The 13,753-nt window shown below is 39.4% G+C and overlaps 1 protein-coding gene across 1 annotated transcript in view; it reads left to right on the plus strand.

The window, feature by feature from the left end:
* Positions 1-11,540: 11,540 nt before the first annotated feature.
* LOC146463911 (tetratricopeptide repeat protein 28-like) overlaps positions 11,541-13,753 on the plus strand; it is a 13,541-nt gene continuing 11,328 nt past the window's right edge. The window contains exons 1-2 of the mRNA XM_085083907.1: positions 11,541-11,586; positions 11,617-13,753. The exon at positions 11,617-13,753 is cut by the window's right edge and continues 671 nt beyond it. Of these exons, the coding sequence (XP_084940033.1) occupies positions 11,741-13,753 (2,013 nt within the window). The 5' untranslated portion in view covers positions 11,541-11,586; positions 11,617-11,740. The remainder of the gene's footprint in view (positions 11,587-11,616) is intronic.

Below are 13,753 nucleotides of genomic sequence, written 5' to 3' on the forward strand. Positions count from 1 at the left end.
TTTGACAACTCATTTTATTTCAACATTCTTGGTATAGTGTGATGGCCAGCTCTATAAGCTTTAATTTCATATACGGGTTCATGTATCTACAGTTTAAACCGGACGCGCTACATCGCTTGGACGCGAGACACCTATAAAGGTATACGGTAACCTTAATAAATTGACGTCAGTTTTTCATGCAACTGCCCCATGTATTGTCAAACTAGTGAGGATTCACAGCTACTTTGACAAGATTATAACAAAATTAATGATCAATAACTGGACAGACGCACAAAAACTGACAAATTTCTTTTTCACTATAAAAAAAGCCAGAAGGGACAAAATGCAGTCAAAACGTGGGATAAATGTTACGGCATAAAAATATAGTCTAGCAGACTGTATTGTAAACTACAGCTCTTTCGTTACTCCGATTCGTGTGTAAGAACGTCGTAAATTTTAACTTTGGAAATATTAAATAAACTGTAGGCATTGCTTGAAAACAATAGCTCAATTTTTGGACATTTGATCTGATTTAATTTCTCCCTACAATATCACTACAAGATCGAACGTGCAGGTAATAAGAAGACACGAACTGATCACCAAAGATAACAAACATGTGTTGGCATCGAAATAAAGTCTCCCAAATGGCAACATAGAAAACATACGTAGAGCTGTGATAATATAAACGCAGATAGTGAGGCCGTAAAGAGTTAGATACAGTGATCGAAACCATCAAGGTATGCCTGGGGGGAAGACTTACAAAAAAGAGGCAAACACTATTGTAGTAAAATTGTATTACTAAAGACATCAGCGCAGCGACACTCGGGTAGTTAGATTTTTAGTTTAGTTATATCGTTCAACGTTGGCTTTTTTGTTTTCGAGTTTTTAGATGTTTTGTTTTCGAGCCTTGTGTGTTTCGTTTTCGAGTTTTGCGTGCATCATTTCCGAACATTGCGTATTTCATTTTCGAGTTCTCAGTGCTATTACGATTATTGCGCATTGAGACAATTTGTGACTGTAAGAGGCATCGTGGTAAGTTTAAGATGTTTTGAAAATTTGTTGTATTTCTACTAGTCAAGTATAGCACAGGAACACCCAACCAGAAAATTTAAGCAAAATACTTCAACTGTTATCTCCTGTGTTCCCAAATCAATTTGTCTCCTTTGAAATGCATATTCATGTAAACCATTAGAAATAGAGATTGATCTTTATGGGTTCTTTAGCTGAAAATTTAAGTCGCAGAAAGTTTTAAGGAAGGAAGTTTTAAAAGCCATTACCCGCTGAGAATTTTAAGAGACAAGGAATAAATGTAATTCCGAGTAAATGCATTCTGTCAATGATATGGACAACAAATGCAAGGAAACGTTAATGTACTTAATTGATATATTTCGATATGATACTATATCATCTTCAGACTAAAGTGACAACAAGTAGCTATGATTTAAATACTGAAAGATGGTAAATTAGCAATTGAAAACATGCACATGAAAATACAAAACAAGACGTAAATGGCAGGAGAATAGGAGAAGGAAAAGGAAGTTTTATTGTCAGTATTTAAAAGCTACGAGAATGTCAGCTGACCTTTTTTCGCCTTTTTAACGATCGACATATCCGCTACCCACAGAATACGACTAAATCCGAATTTCTGAGGCGATCAACTCCTTCCGAACAGATATTCACCAAACTGTGAACCGTTGGGTGCCGCCCCTGATGGAATTATAACATTCATTCTACTGACAACAAATAGCAACACAGTCGTGTCAAAATCTTTCATTTAAATTTATTGAAAAAAGGCTGTTTGCTTGTGTGATCCCAAAATGTCCAGTGACCCCTTGTTACGTAAAAAATCCTTCAAAAGCTAGAGGGTTAGGGGCCGACCCAACGATTTATTTCGGTAGAAATCTGCTTGGAAACTGTAAATCACCTCAGAAATTCGGATTTAGTTTAAAACAAAAAAAAAAAACTCAAGTGTTCTTCGGCAAAATAGTAGATCAAAATTTCGTTATATTGTAAAACTAACTTCTTTTGTTCCCGAAGAAGGGAAAATTCCAAAACGTAAAAAAAGATAAGGTCGGCTAGCATTTTCGAAGAGCGAACGACAGCTAGTAAATCCGGGCCGGGAAATAAGATTTTGCTACATCCTCTCGTTGGGTTCTCTGAGCGAGAATCTGTGGGTTTCATTAAACAACTATTTATTTTTGTTACAGAACGATGAAATACGAAGAAATAGTACGGACCTTCACTTTGTTTGATAAGAAAATTTTGAAACGTAAAGGAGAGAAAAGCAGCGGAATTATCAAACTGAAGGGGGGCGAAACTCATGGTGATAGAATTCAACAGATTATTAGCAAAAGGGTTACAAAGGATATATAATTCCTTATTCATTTATTTATTTATTTATTTATTTATTTATTTATTTATTTATTTTGGTTATTTGAAGTTGATTTTTTTACGCCCAGCATGACAGAATGCTAACTTTAAATATGTGTGCGTTTTATTAGCGAAAGTTCATTTTCCGCTCAATCGGCTTATTCTACAGTTTCGACTTTTCTTTCACTGCGATAATCAGTCGCATTGCTGGCTTATTTCTTATCCCGAGTAGAGCTCAGAAGACGATCTTAGGATTAAAAAGTCTGTTAAAGATTTGAAGCATGAAAATGTAGTCTAAGTGGTATCCTCCTTACAATATCACTTCAAGTTCACCCAAACATGCATGTAATAAGAAGACACCAATTGATCAGTAAAGATAAAACGTTTTGGCATCAATATGCTAATTCTCCCAAATACAAGAACAGAAAACATACATAAAGCAGTGAGGGGAATATACACTTTGATAATGAAGATTGAAAGTTATTCAGCTGTTTGTTTTTGTTCTCCTAAAATGTTCGCGCTTCTTACGAAGGAAATCTGAAAAGAAGGTATTTGTGGGACCGATCAAACCACCGCATGTTTTCGTTATAGAATGATGAAATACGTAAAAGCTAGTACGGAACCTAATGGTTTTTGCTCCGTTTAACAAGAAAATTTGAAATCAGAGGAGAGAAGGCAAAAATATACCGCAGAGATTATTTGTTCGTGGCCATTATCTGTTCCGTGAAGCGAACAGTTTTTGTACAGCAAAGCTCTGTAAGAGTAAAACTGTGAGTTAGAAGAAACAGATATTAAATTTTCGAGGAAAAATATCCGAAGCCTTCAAACCAAACAAAGGGAAAGCCCCGTATGTAGTGTGTTGAAATTTTAGTGTTTCTGGCCTCGCTTTGACGCCTAGTATATTGTTGTGCTAATTTCATTCAACAAAAAAGCACTCTTACAATTTTTCTTGAAGTAATAAAACAACTTCTTTTTACTCTCACCTGCCAACTTTATTGCACTGCAGCGACGGACCAGAGAATCTTTTTTCTTTTTTTAATACAACGGGTAATCAGTCGACGTGCGTTTCATGGGGGACCAGGCCGGGGTATTATTAAACAAGAGACGTTTGTAAAAGCAATATTACAATAAGGAAATTCGCGTATCCTGATTGGCTAACTTCTAAAAAAGGGTCGTTTGCCCCAAGAAGCAAAGAGGAGCTTCTTAAGATGCAGAAGGCCGTCCTCTCAAGATGTCTGAGCATAGCACGCCATTTCAAAGTGATGACCTGAGAACTTTTACGCCATAAACAGCGGATCCTTAAGCCAGAAACGATGAAACGACTACCTTAATTAGAGATTGGATTATCATTATTTTAGCATTTTATCATTTTCACGTGCTACAAGGGCTTCTTTTTTTATTATTGTTTTCTTTTTAACCAATTATTAAGTTTCGGTTGATTTTATCTATGAAGTTATTTTAAATTTTTCACTGGAGAAATTTTTCAACGGCCTTTCGGTTACGCTATAGCGCCCTGTAGTGCCTTTTTAGCTTTATCAACATATAGACATTTTCACTGCTGCATAATAATGATAATGATGATGATGATAATAATGATGATAATGATAATGATAATGATAATAGGGAAACCTAACTTTGTTAAAATGTATATGACACAAAAAAATTTTCTCTCTTTTTAGGAGTTTAATGCGTGTAAAAAAAGATTTTGAGAATAAAACTTGTCTAAAATTTTAGAAAACTAGTTTTATCGGAGAAAAACAGCCGCTTTTTCCTTTTAAAAAATGTCGCTGGACTGGGACCTAATTTACCACATAATGACGTCACTCTGCTTGTCATTGTTCCCGGGAGTGTTGTGTTTTGGCTACAAAACATTTCAAAATATTCGCATTCAGCAGCTGGTGTTCTAATCTTTCGATAGCTCAAGCGAACAAGAACAAGGAGAGGAAAAAAGTAAGTCGTCGTGGGTCGTATCGAACCATAAAATTAATGACTAGACATTCCGTTGCGAACCATGTTGATTTTCGACGATCGTTAACTGTGCACAGAGGAAGCGATTGTGCGTCGAATTGTGTTAGCGTTTAAGCAAAAGCCTCCTGTTCAATTGTTAGCTTTTACGAGTGGGGAAAAAAACAACCAATGTTAACTATTAATTCCTACAAGAAGCTGAATGCTCATTCTTTATATTCGAATTTGCATAAATATATGCTCCTGCTTCTCAAGTCTTCCATGGTAAATTTTACCTTTTGCTCGACTTCTCGTTATGATAAATGTTCAAAGCACGTGAATAGCAGTGAAATAGACCGGGACAAACAAAATAAAATTCTTGTTCGGAGAAGGCGAATAACGACTGAAACTTGACCAAGATCCAGCCGTCTTATCTAACAGCGGTTTCGGTTCTTGAGCCTAAAACTTGCGTGAATATCGAAAAGAATTCTTACTCTTACCGCTTGTAAATTAACAGAAAAATCTCTGGGGGCATTTTAAAGATATCTCGATTTATGCAAAGTAGGAACTTTTTCTTTCATCATCGCTTTATTTTAAATGTTTTAAAGTTACCGTATACCTTCAGAAGTATCTTCAGAGGTGTCTCGCGTCCAAGCGATGTAGCGCGTCCAGTTTAAACTGTAGATACCTGAACCCTATATCAAATTAAAGCTTATAGAGCTGGCTATATATCAAACTAAACAGAGAATTTTGGATAAAATTAATTGCTGAATTTTTAGCACTGTTTTCTCAAATCAATTTTTTCACTTGGAGGAGCCACTTTAAAGAGTCAAAACTCAAAGGGAATTTGTTTGTTTGCCTTCAAATTTGGACAGTAGCTAGTTTAACATATGAGCAACAAAAAAAGTGTCTGCGAATTTTTTCTTTCAAAATATTTTTTCTCCAAGAGCGATTTTTGTACGATCACTCCACATTTTTTTCATCCTATTTCGAAAATGTTCTATAACTTTTCATTGCGATGGAATATGGCAAAACGCAGACATGTCTTTTTAGCGCTTTGGGTCCGGAAACTGAGGAGCAAATTAAATTAGCGAAAAACAAAATTCGCTTTGACTATGAGCTTTAAAAAGGTGATTGGGACGCTCGCATTTAGAGGTCGTGAAAAATTCGACAATTCATTTTATTTCAAAATTCTTGGTATAGTTTGATAGCCAGCTCTATCAGCTTTAATTTGATATAGGGTTTAGGTATCTACAGTTTAAACTGGACGCGCTACATCGCTTGGACGCGAGACACCTCTGAAGGTATAGGGTAACTTTAATTCAAACATAAATATCTTAAAATCGGAGACACCCATGGCGCTCAATATACTTCAGAATGTTTTTCTATGAGGAATGACCCTTTAACAGAAAAGACAAAGCGTCAAGTTTTATTTTGCCAGAGCGGATATTGGTGAAAAATGCGGGAATAAACAAAATCACCCCATAAAAATGGATTTATTATTTAGTATACTTGAAAACGCTCTTACAGATTTTTTTCCAATTTTGCCTACAAGTTGTCTAGATTGAGTAGTTTAAATCCCTAAAGTTTTGTCATAAAGTGTCTGAAAAGATTTCGAGATAATCGACAATGTCTAAAATGAGAGGCTTTGAGGTACCGTTGCTATAGTAATAGTTACTGACATAGATTAGCTAGAGTAACAGTAGATTTGTAACAAACAGTGCAATCTAGATCTGGGAGTATCTGGTTAATAGCGTTCTTAATACGTGCGTGACTACAGTTGAAAGTGGTCTTAAAGACAATAGTTCTATTAATTAACCTTACGTATACTTTTCGGATTAAGCCAGCGCTTCCTGTCACTGTATCTAATTTCACGAAACAGCGGGAGCAAAAATCTGAAAGGATACCCTCTGACTCGTAGCCGTTTCCAAAATTTCTCCCTAGTCTCCGAGAAAGACTTAAAGGAGCTGCTATTTCTAGCATACCTCATTAATTCCCCTTTAATAAAGGCCTTCTTGTTGCTTGAGGGGTGGAACGACTCGTAGGGTATATACAGATATTTGTTTTGAGGCTTTTGAAAAGTAGAAAAATGCAGCACGTTAGATGACGCATCCCTATACAGAAATAAATCCAGAAAAGATATGCTACTGTCGCTAATACAATAAGTAAGTTTTATGCGCTCGGTTTTGTTATGAAGAGCATCGAGAAATTCTAGCAGGGTATCTTTTGGGCCAACCCAGATGGCGAATATGTCATCAATAAAGCGTCGATAGAGAGTAAGATAGCTATAGTACTGCTCTACGCGTATACGATATCTTTCTCGTGATAATACATAAAAGCGTTGGCTATTGTGACAGCAAATGGTGTACCCATAGCGATACCGAACTCTTGATGAAATATATCCGGGCTAAAGTCAGAAGATAAATAATTATTTTCTAACACTAGCCTAGCGAGTTGGACCAGCAGCGGAGTCTCGGGTACGTGTGCCTCTCGAAGCAGGAGATCGAGGGCTACTAACGCTTTCTTGATGTCAACATTAGGATAAAGGGCGACTACGTCCGCGGTGACAAGAAAGCAATTAGCATGAGGCAAAACTGTGTTCTCCAGTAATTGAATCAACTCACTGGAATCCCTAAGCACAGTGGGCATAAGTATATTTTAGGCTTGACGAGTTCATCAACAAAAATACTGATTGGCCTAGTAACATAAGAATGGCTAGCAGCAATAGGCCTTCCCACCATAGGTGACTTATGTATCTTAAGGATGATATAGAATTTAGTCGGAGTAACAAAATTGTCATAACTACGAAGGAATCTAGCTACACTGGGAACAATAAGCTGACTGTATGTTGACAAAAGATGCCCTTAATCGGCATTACACGAAATGCTTAATGTAGCCCCATTTATTCCCTTTGATATGTTTTGCAGATATTTAAAACTATCCTCCCTTCGCAATTGAAATAGTTGAATGGTTTTATCCAGAGAGACTGCGTGATGTTTTATCATTGTGTTACTTGGAATCATACCGGGAATAACTCTGCAATAATGTCATGACCCCGCTGAACTGGTCTGGCTTCCTCTCGCTTTAAATTATCCAATCTGTTTGTGAAAGCGTAGTTTCTTCGCTGTGAACTCTCCCAATTTTCACCGTTTCAACTGTCAAGTACTATTTAGAAGTTATTATTTCGATTTACCGCTTGAGAAAGGTTTGTTTTGTTTTCGAAAACGGCAGATCAGAGTCTTAAATTCAGACATGTGGCCGCCATTGAACAAAAAACAACTTTTCCAAATGATTATTTACTTTGACGTCACACAGGTAGAGATAAGTGGGTCCCCTCCCTGGTGATATACGCGCCGATAATGGATTTTGATTGGGCCGTTTTTGTTCAAGACAATCAGAACAATAAATCCCTTCTGGGAGAGGGCAGAATTTAATCTAGGTTTAATGAATAAATCAAATAATGATTTGACGTCACACAGGAAGGGATGAGTGGGTCCCCTCTCTTGTGATATGTGCCTAAATAACAGATTTTGATTGGGCTGCTTCTGTTGAAGACAATCAGAGCAATACATCCCCACTAGGGGAGGACATATTTTAATGCATAAATAAATGTGCACATTTGTGTCTACAATGAAGAAAAAAAAAAAAAGATACCCGACCCAAACCTAGACACGGCCTGCCTTGCGGGCATTCCGTGTAATAAGCTGTTCACGACGCTTAATTACATTGTCACGACAGACATACCAGTTCTCCAGGGTGACCTTTGGGTATGATTGGTCATCATGCAAGTGTCTGAGTGTCTCATTTTTCACCCAGTCAGTAGACATGAGCGCTGGGCCTAAGTTCTTGTCCGTTGGAAGAATTCGTACTGCACGGTTGTTTTGCAGCTCCTTAAGCTCAGCTCTGTCCTGTCTTGCAAGATTGTCCTCCCAGTGAAGCTTGCGTTCAGAAATGTTCCTTCGCAGTGTTTCACGCAAATGAAAGAGCTTGTCTTCGAGTTCAGGGTCCTCTCGCGGGGGATTCCAGCCAGTGGGAACGTACAATCGAGGATTGAAATCATTGTCCTGTGGCTGATCAGCGAACAAGGCTTGAAGGCGAACTCGACGACAGAAATCTTTAATTTGTAAATCAAACTGATCCACAGAGGGGGGCTTAAGCGAGGGTCTGAATTTCAGCCCCATACCCAAAACCCTAGACTGCCGATCAGTAAGATTCACGTGAGAGAAGTTATGGATTTCCGAGTTTCGAGGGAGCCAGTCGCACAAGGGTCGTTTAGTCATTTTGAAGAGCCATTTTTCATGAGCGGAGCGCCTGTCTATTTTACGGGGCCGGAACCTTTTCCCTTTGCGTTTTTTGACGACGAACGAGGGCTCGTGACCCGTTTGGTCGAGTTGGAACGCGGTGACTTGGATCGACCCCGCTGTTTCTGTCGGACCGCCGCGATTCTACAGCGATTTTGACCTGTTCAGCGGTCGGCGCTGTTGCTGTTGCTTACGTTTAGGCCTACTTCGTCCGCCAGTGTTGTCTGAGAAAGAGACCTTTCTTTGACGAGAACCGGTGGCTGACTTTGGCTCCTGTGCATTGTGAAGTTCTTGGCGTATGATCTCTCGGATCGACGATTCATCTGGGATGAACTGTTCTTTTGAATCCATATCATCTCGTTTGCTCTCTCTTTGAGAGATTTCCGCTTGTAATGCTTTTGATGCTCGCGAGACGGCGCTGTCTGAAGATAGCTTGGCCACAAAAGCAGCGGCTGTAACGACAAGGTCTTTCGCTTGGTTAGCTGTGATCTCTTCAAGCTTCGCAAGATGACTTTGCCATCTTCCGATCGTGCCATCGATGTCCATTTCTCGCGCATTGATCGCCTCCTTGCAATCCTTGACATCACGGCGGAGATCGTCAATGGCAGCGTCCAGGAGTTTAAGCTCTGCATCACAGACGATTGCATCAAATTTGGATTGCAGTAAGTCAACATCCTGTCCCTTGGCTCTGATGCGTTGGATCCTAAGGCCCGAGGGGACCGTTCGTTCAGATGCATGCTTTGTCAGAACCTCGATTCTAGCCAGCATTCTCGTAACCTTCTTTTCGAGGTCCTGGCGTTCACCGACTTTCTTTCTCAGAATAGCCTCGATAGTTGAATCAAGCTTGGGACTGCCAGTTGGTACAGGAGCTGGATCTTCACCTTCGCCGCTTGGTCGACGGCGTTTTGAACCAGCGCTGTTACCTTCGGTTTCGCTCGCCATGTGGCTTCTTCTGGGTACTTGTACAGAATTTTGAAAAGAGTTATCCAGTGAGCAGCACTTCTGCGAACTACTTGTGTAGTAAAACTTTTTTATTTCCTCCTACGCGTTTCGTGTGACTAGCGCACACTTCATCAGGGAGTTTTTAACCCGGGGGGGGGGGGGGTACTCCCCTATATAAGGTATATAGGTATGTGCCGCCCCAAAGGGTATGGTTTTTGTGCCGTTTTAGTCTGAAAACGGGTATAGATTTTGACAATTACGGTCTGAAATCGGGTCGGGTTTTTGGTGTCGGGAACATTTACGAAAGCTTACAAACATATTTTTCTTCTCAGTACGTAACTGGAACGACTAACTGATAGCGAGAAAAAGAATTAGATAAACGATGTCATTCCAGCTTACTTTTACTTTTATACAGGTGTAAATTTGCAAGTTCAGGTCTGAAAACGGGTATGAATTTTAGAGGTCAGGTCTGAAAACGGGTGTGAGAAATGGCATGTTTAGGTCTGAAATAGGGTCGGGATTTGAAGACCCGGGCGGCACACCCCCACCAAGAATTCCGAGGAGTACCCCCCCCCCCCCGGGGGGGGGGGTTTACAATACTAACAAGTATGCCTATATTTATACCTAGCACAAATAAAGGAATTTTACAAATGATAAAAACACACCTACGGAGAGTTTTAGCTAAAACTCTGGACCCCAACTAGTTATGTAACGCTCAAAATATGTCACGCATTTAAAATTCTTGCCGCCTAATTCCTGGACGCAAATACAGGCGTAGCTATGCCACGCATATTCGTAGGTGTGTTTTTAGCATTTGTAAAATTCCTTTATTTGTGCTAGGTATAAATATAGGCATACTTGTTAGTATTGTAAAACTCCCTGATAAAGTGTGCGCTAGTCACACGAAACGCATAGGAGAAAATAAAAAAGTTTTACTACACAAGTAGTTCGCAGAAGTGCTGCTCATTGGATAACCTTTTTAAAAAATCTTGCTTGGAAACCAATGAGAAAACTAACTTTGATCATATGTTGAAATGATGATGTAGTAATTTCAAAACTTCCACCCTAAGTCCAGAAAAACTGCTGCGAGCCTTCTTAACAACGTATCTTATATACAAATGTATCAACAAAAAATCGTGGCAGAAACTACTTCTACAACTAATGATAATAATAATAGTAATTTTAAGATTTTCAAAACTTCATTTCTTTTACTGCGTTTTTTTTTTTTCAATTTTTTTATTGATTTTCTTTGTTTATCACATGATTTAATTGTAAGCTTAGACGCAGGGCTAGCCACGGGTCTCCGCCTAGCTCCTTGTGTGTTTTTTATTTTATGTTTTGCATTCAGACGTTGACATACTGCCCTTATTACAATAATACTAATAATAATAGTAATAATAATAAGAAGAAGAAGACGAATGATTAATTAATTCGGGTTGTAAAATTCCGTTATCTTAACATTTCTGCAGGTTAAATTTTAACTTAAAGCATCCGAACAGTCCAGCTAACAGCTTACAGAAAAATGTCTTAATAACAATTAGAAGAGCACAAGGCGATTTAGGAACGCAGAGATAACATTTCAAGTATTTTGCTCAAATGTTCTCGTTGAGTGCCCCTGTTATAAAGTACATGCATTTTATAGCCTCTAAACCTGACGTCCTTACCAGTTACTGACCGCTTTTTGAAAACACGGTGTCCGCTCAATACTGGTTTGCCAGTATCACAAACAACTCATGACTACTGTGCTTTTGGTTTCTTTCTCTAGTTTCAAGTTTAGACCATCATGGACAACACAGAGGAAGTTATAACGACCATCTTTATTGGTACATTCGTTGCCACATTTCTTCGCAACACAAGTCGAGTTCTACGAGCTCTTGAGTTGTGCAAGGAATGTTTGATTCTGCTTAACAAAAAAGCCCTGGCTAAGGAAACGAAAATTGTTGAATTAGCATACACAACGATATACTTATCATTGTTTAAGACGTACTGCCTTCTTAACGATTACACAAGTGGGATAGAATGTGGTAGGAAACTTTTACACTTTCTGCGCGTACGAGGAAAAAAATCCCAAGAAGGCCAGGTAACCTACAGAATGGCAAAATTATACCACCTTCAAAGTCAATACAACGAAGCAAAAAGGCTTTATAAGGAAGCACTCAGCATCATGGTAGAAATAGGCGACAGGCAAGGGCAATCCACGTGTTATGGACACCTGGGAGGCTAAAAATTATCACGAGAAAGCACTTGTTATCACAAAAGAAATTGGTGACAAACCAGGAGAAGCGGCGTGTTATGGGAATCTGGGAACTGTGTATAAATCTCTCGGTGAATATGCTGGGGCTAAAGAGTATCACGAGAAAGCACTTGTGATCACAAAAGAAATTGGTGACAAACAAGGAGAAGCGGAGTGTTATGGGAACCTGGGAACTGTGTATGAATCTCTCGGTGAATATGGAAAGGCCGAAACATACTACAAGAACGCACTTCTGATCACAAAAGAAATTGGTGACAAACAAGGAGAAGCGGTGTTTTATGGGAACCTGGGAACTGTGTATAAATTTCTCGGTGAATATGGAAAGGCCAAAACATACCAGAAGAAAGCACTTGTGATCAGAAAAGAAATCGGTGACAAACAAGGAGAATCGTTGTGTTTTGGGAACCTGGGAAGTGTGTATCGATCTCTCGGTGAATATGGAAAGGCTGAAACATACCTCAAGAACGCACTTGTGATCATGAAAGAAATTGGTGACAAACAAGGAGAAGCGGTGTGTTATGGGAGCCTGGGAAATGTGTATGAATCTCTTGGTGAATATGGAAAGGCCGAAACATACCAGAAAAACGCACTTGTAATCACAAAAGAAATTGGTGACAGACCAGGAGAAGCGTTTTGTTATGGGAACCTGGGAACTGTGTATCGATCTCTCGGTGAATATGCTGAGGCTAAAGAGTATCTCGAGAAAGCACTTGTGATCGCAAAAGAAATTGGTGACAAACCAGGAGAAGCGTTTTGTTATGGGAACCTGGGAACTGTGTATGGTTCTCTCGGTGAATATGCTGAGGTTAAAGAGTATTACGAGAAAGCACTTGTGATCACAAAAGAAATTGGTGACAAACCAGTACAAGCGTTTTGTTATGGGAACCTAGGAAGTATGTATAAATCTCTCGGTGAATATGGAAAGGCCGAAACATACCAGAAGAACGCACTTGTGATCAGAAAAGAAATTGGTGACAAACGAGGAGAAGCGGTGTGTTATGGGAACCTGGGAAGTGTGTATCAATCTCTCGGTGAATATGCTGAGGCTAAAGAGTATCACGAGAAAGCACTTGCCATTAGCAGAGAGATAGGTTACTTAGCTGGAGAGGCAGAATCGCACCTCCGCCTTGCACACGATGCCATATTAGACAATAATAACGATGATGCTTTGTCGAATCTCCAGGCAAGCATTAACAAGTACGAGAAAATGCGAGGTTTTCTTGGACCCAATGACCAATTTAAGATATCCCTGTTAGACAAGCACAGTGATTCCTATCAATTGCTCAGCGCATTGTATTGTCTCGTGGGAAATGTGAAAGAAGCTCTTTGTATTCTAGAGCTTGAACGAGGCAGAGCTCTGGCAGACTTAATCTCAGGTCAGTATTCTGCTCAACCACAAATTTCAGTCAATCCGCTGTCATGGCCTGATATTGAAAGGATCGTGAAAAACGAAATTGACTGTAATTGTCTCTACATTTCATATTTTTGCCAAGATATGTTTTTGTGGGTCCTTAAAGGGAACAGGCCAACACTTTTCCGTAAAGTAGACGTCAACGAATGTTTTGTTAAAAAGGGATTGGGAAGACAAGTTCACGAGGTTTTCAGTGAGAAAACCTTCAGAAGATGTGATGTCCTCCGTCAAGAGCAATGCGAAGATCGATCACTGTTTTTTCTAAAAGCCGTCGACTCAAGACATACAGCATCAGAGGAAGTGAGCTCAGCTGGTGGTCGCCTATTGGAGACCGAGGAAGAAGAAGACCTACAACCCGTTCCGAGCCTAGCCGAGTGTTACCAAATGATCATCGCCCCCGTAACTAACTTTCTTGACGAACCTGAACTGGTGATTGTTCCTCATCGCTCTTTGTACAAAGTTCCATTCGCAGCATTAAAGGATGAAAGTGAGAAACGCCTGTCACAGACTTACAGGATCCGCATTGTTCCTTCTTTGTCGACTCTTGGGCTC

This window comes from Pavona decussata, unplaced genomic scaffold (genome assembly GCF_977016875.1).
Source record: "Pavona decussata unplaced genomic scaffold, jaPavDecu1.1 SCAFFOLD_174, whole genome shotgun sequence".
Lineage (NCBI taxonomy): Eukaryota > Metazoa > Cnidaria > Anthozoa > Scleractinia > Agariciidae > Pavona > Pavona decussata.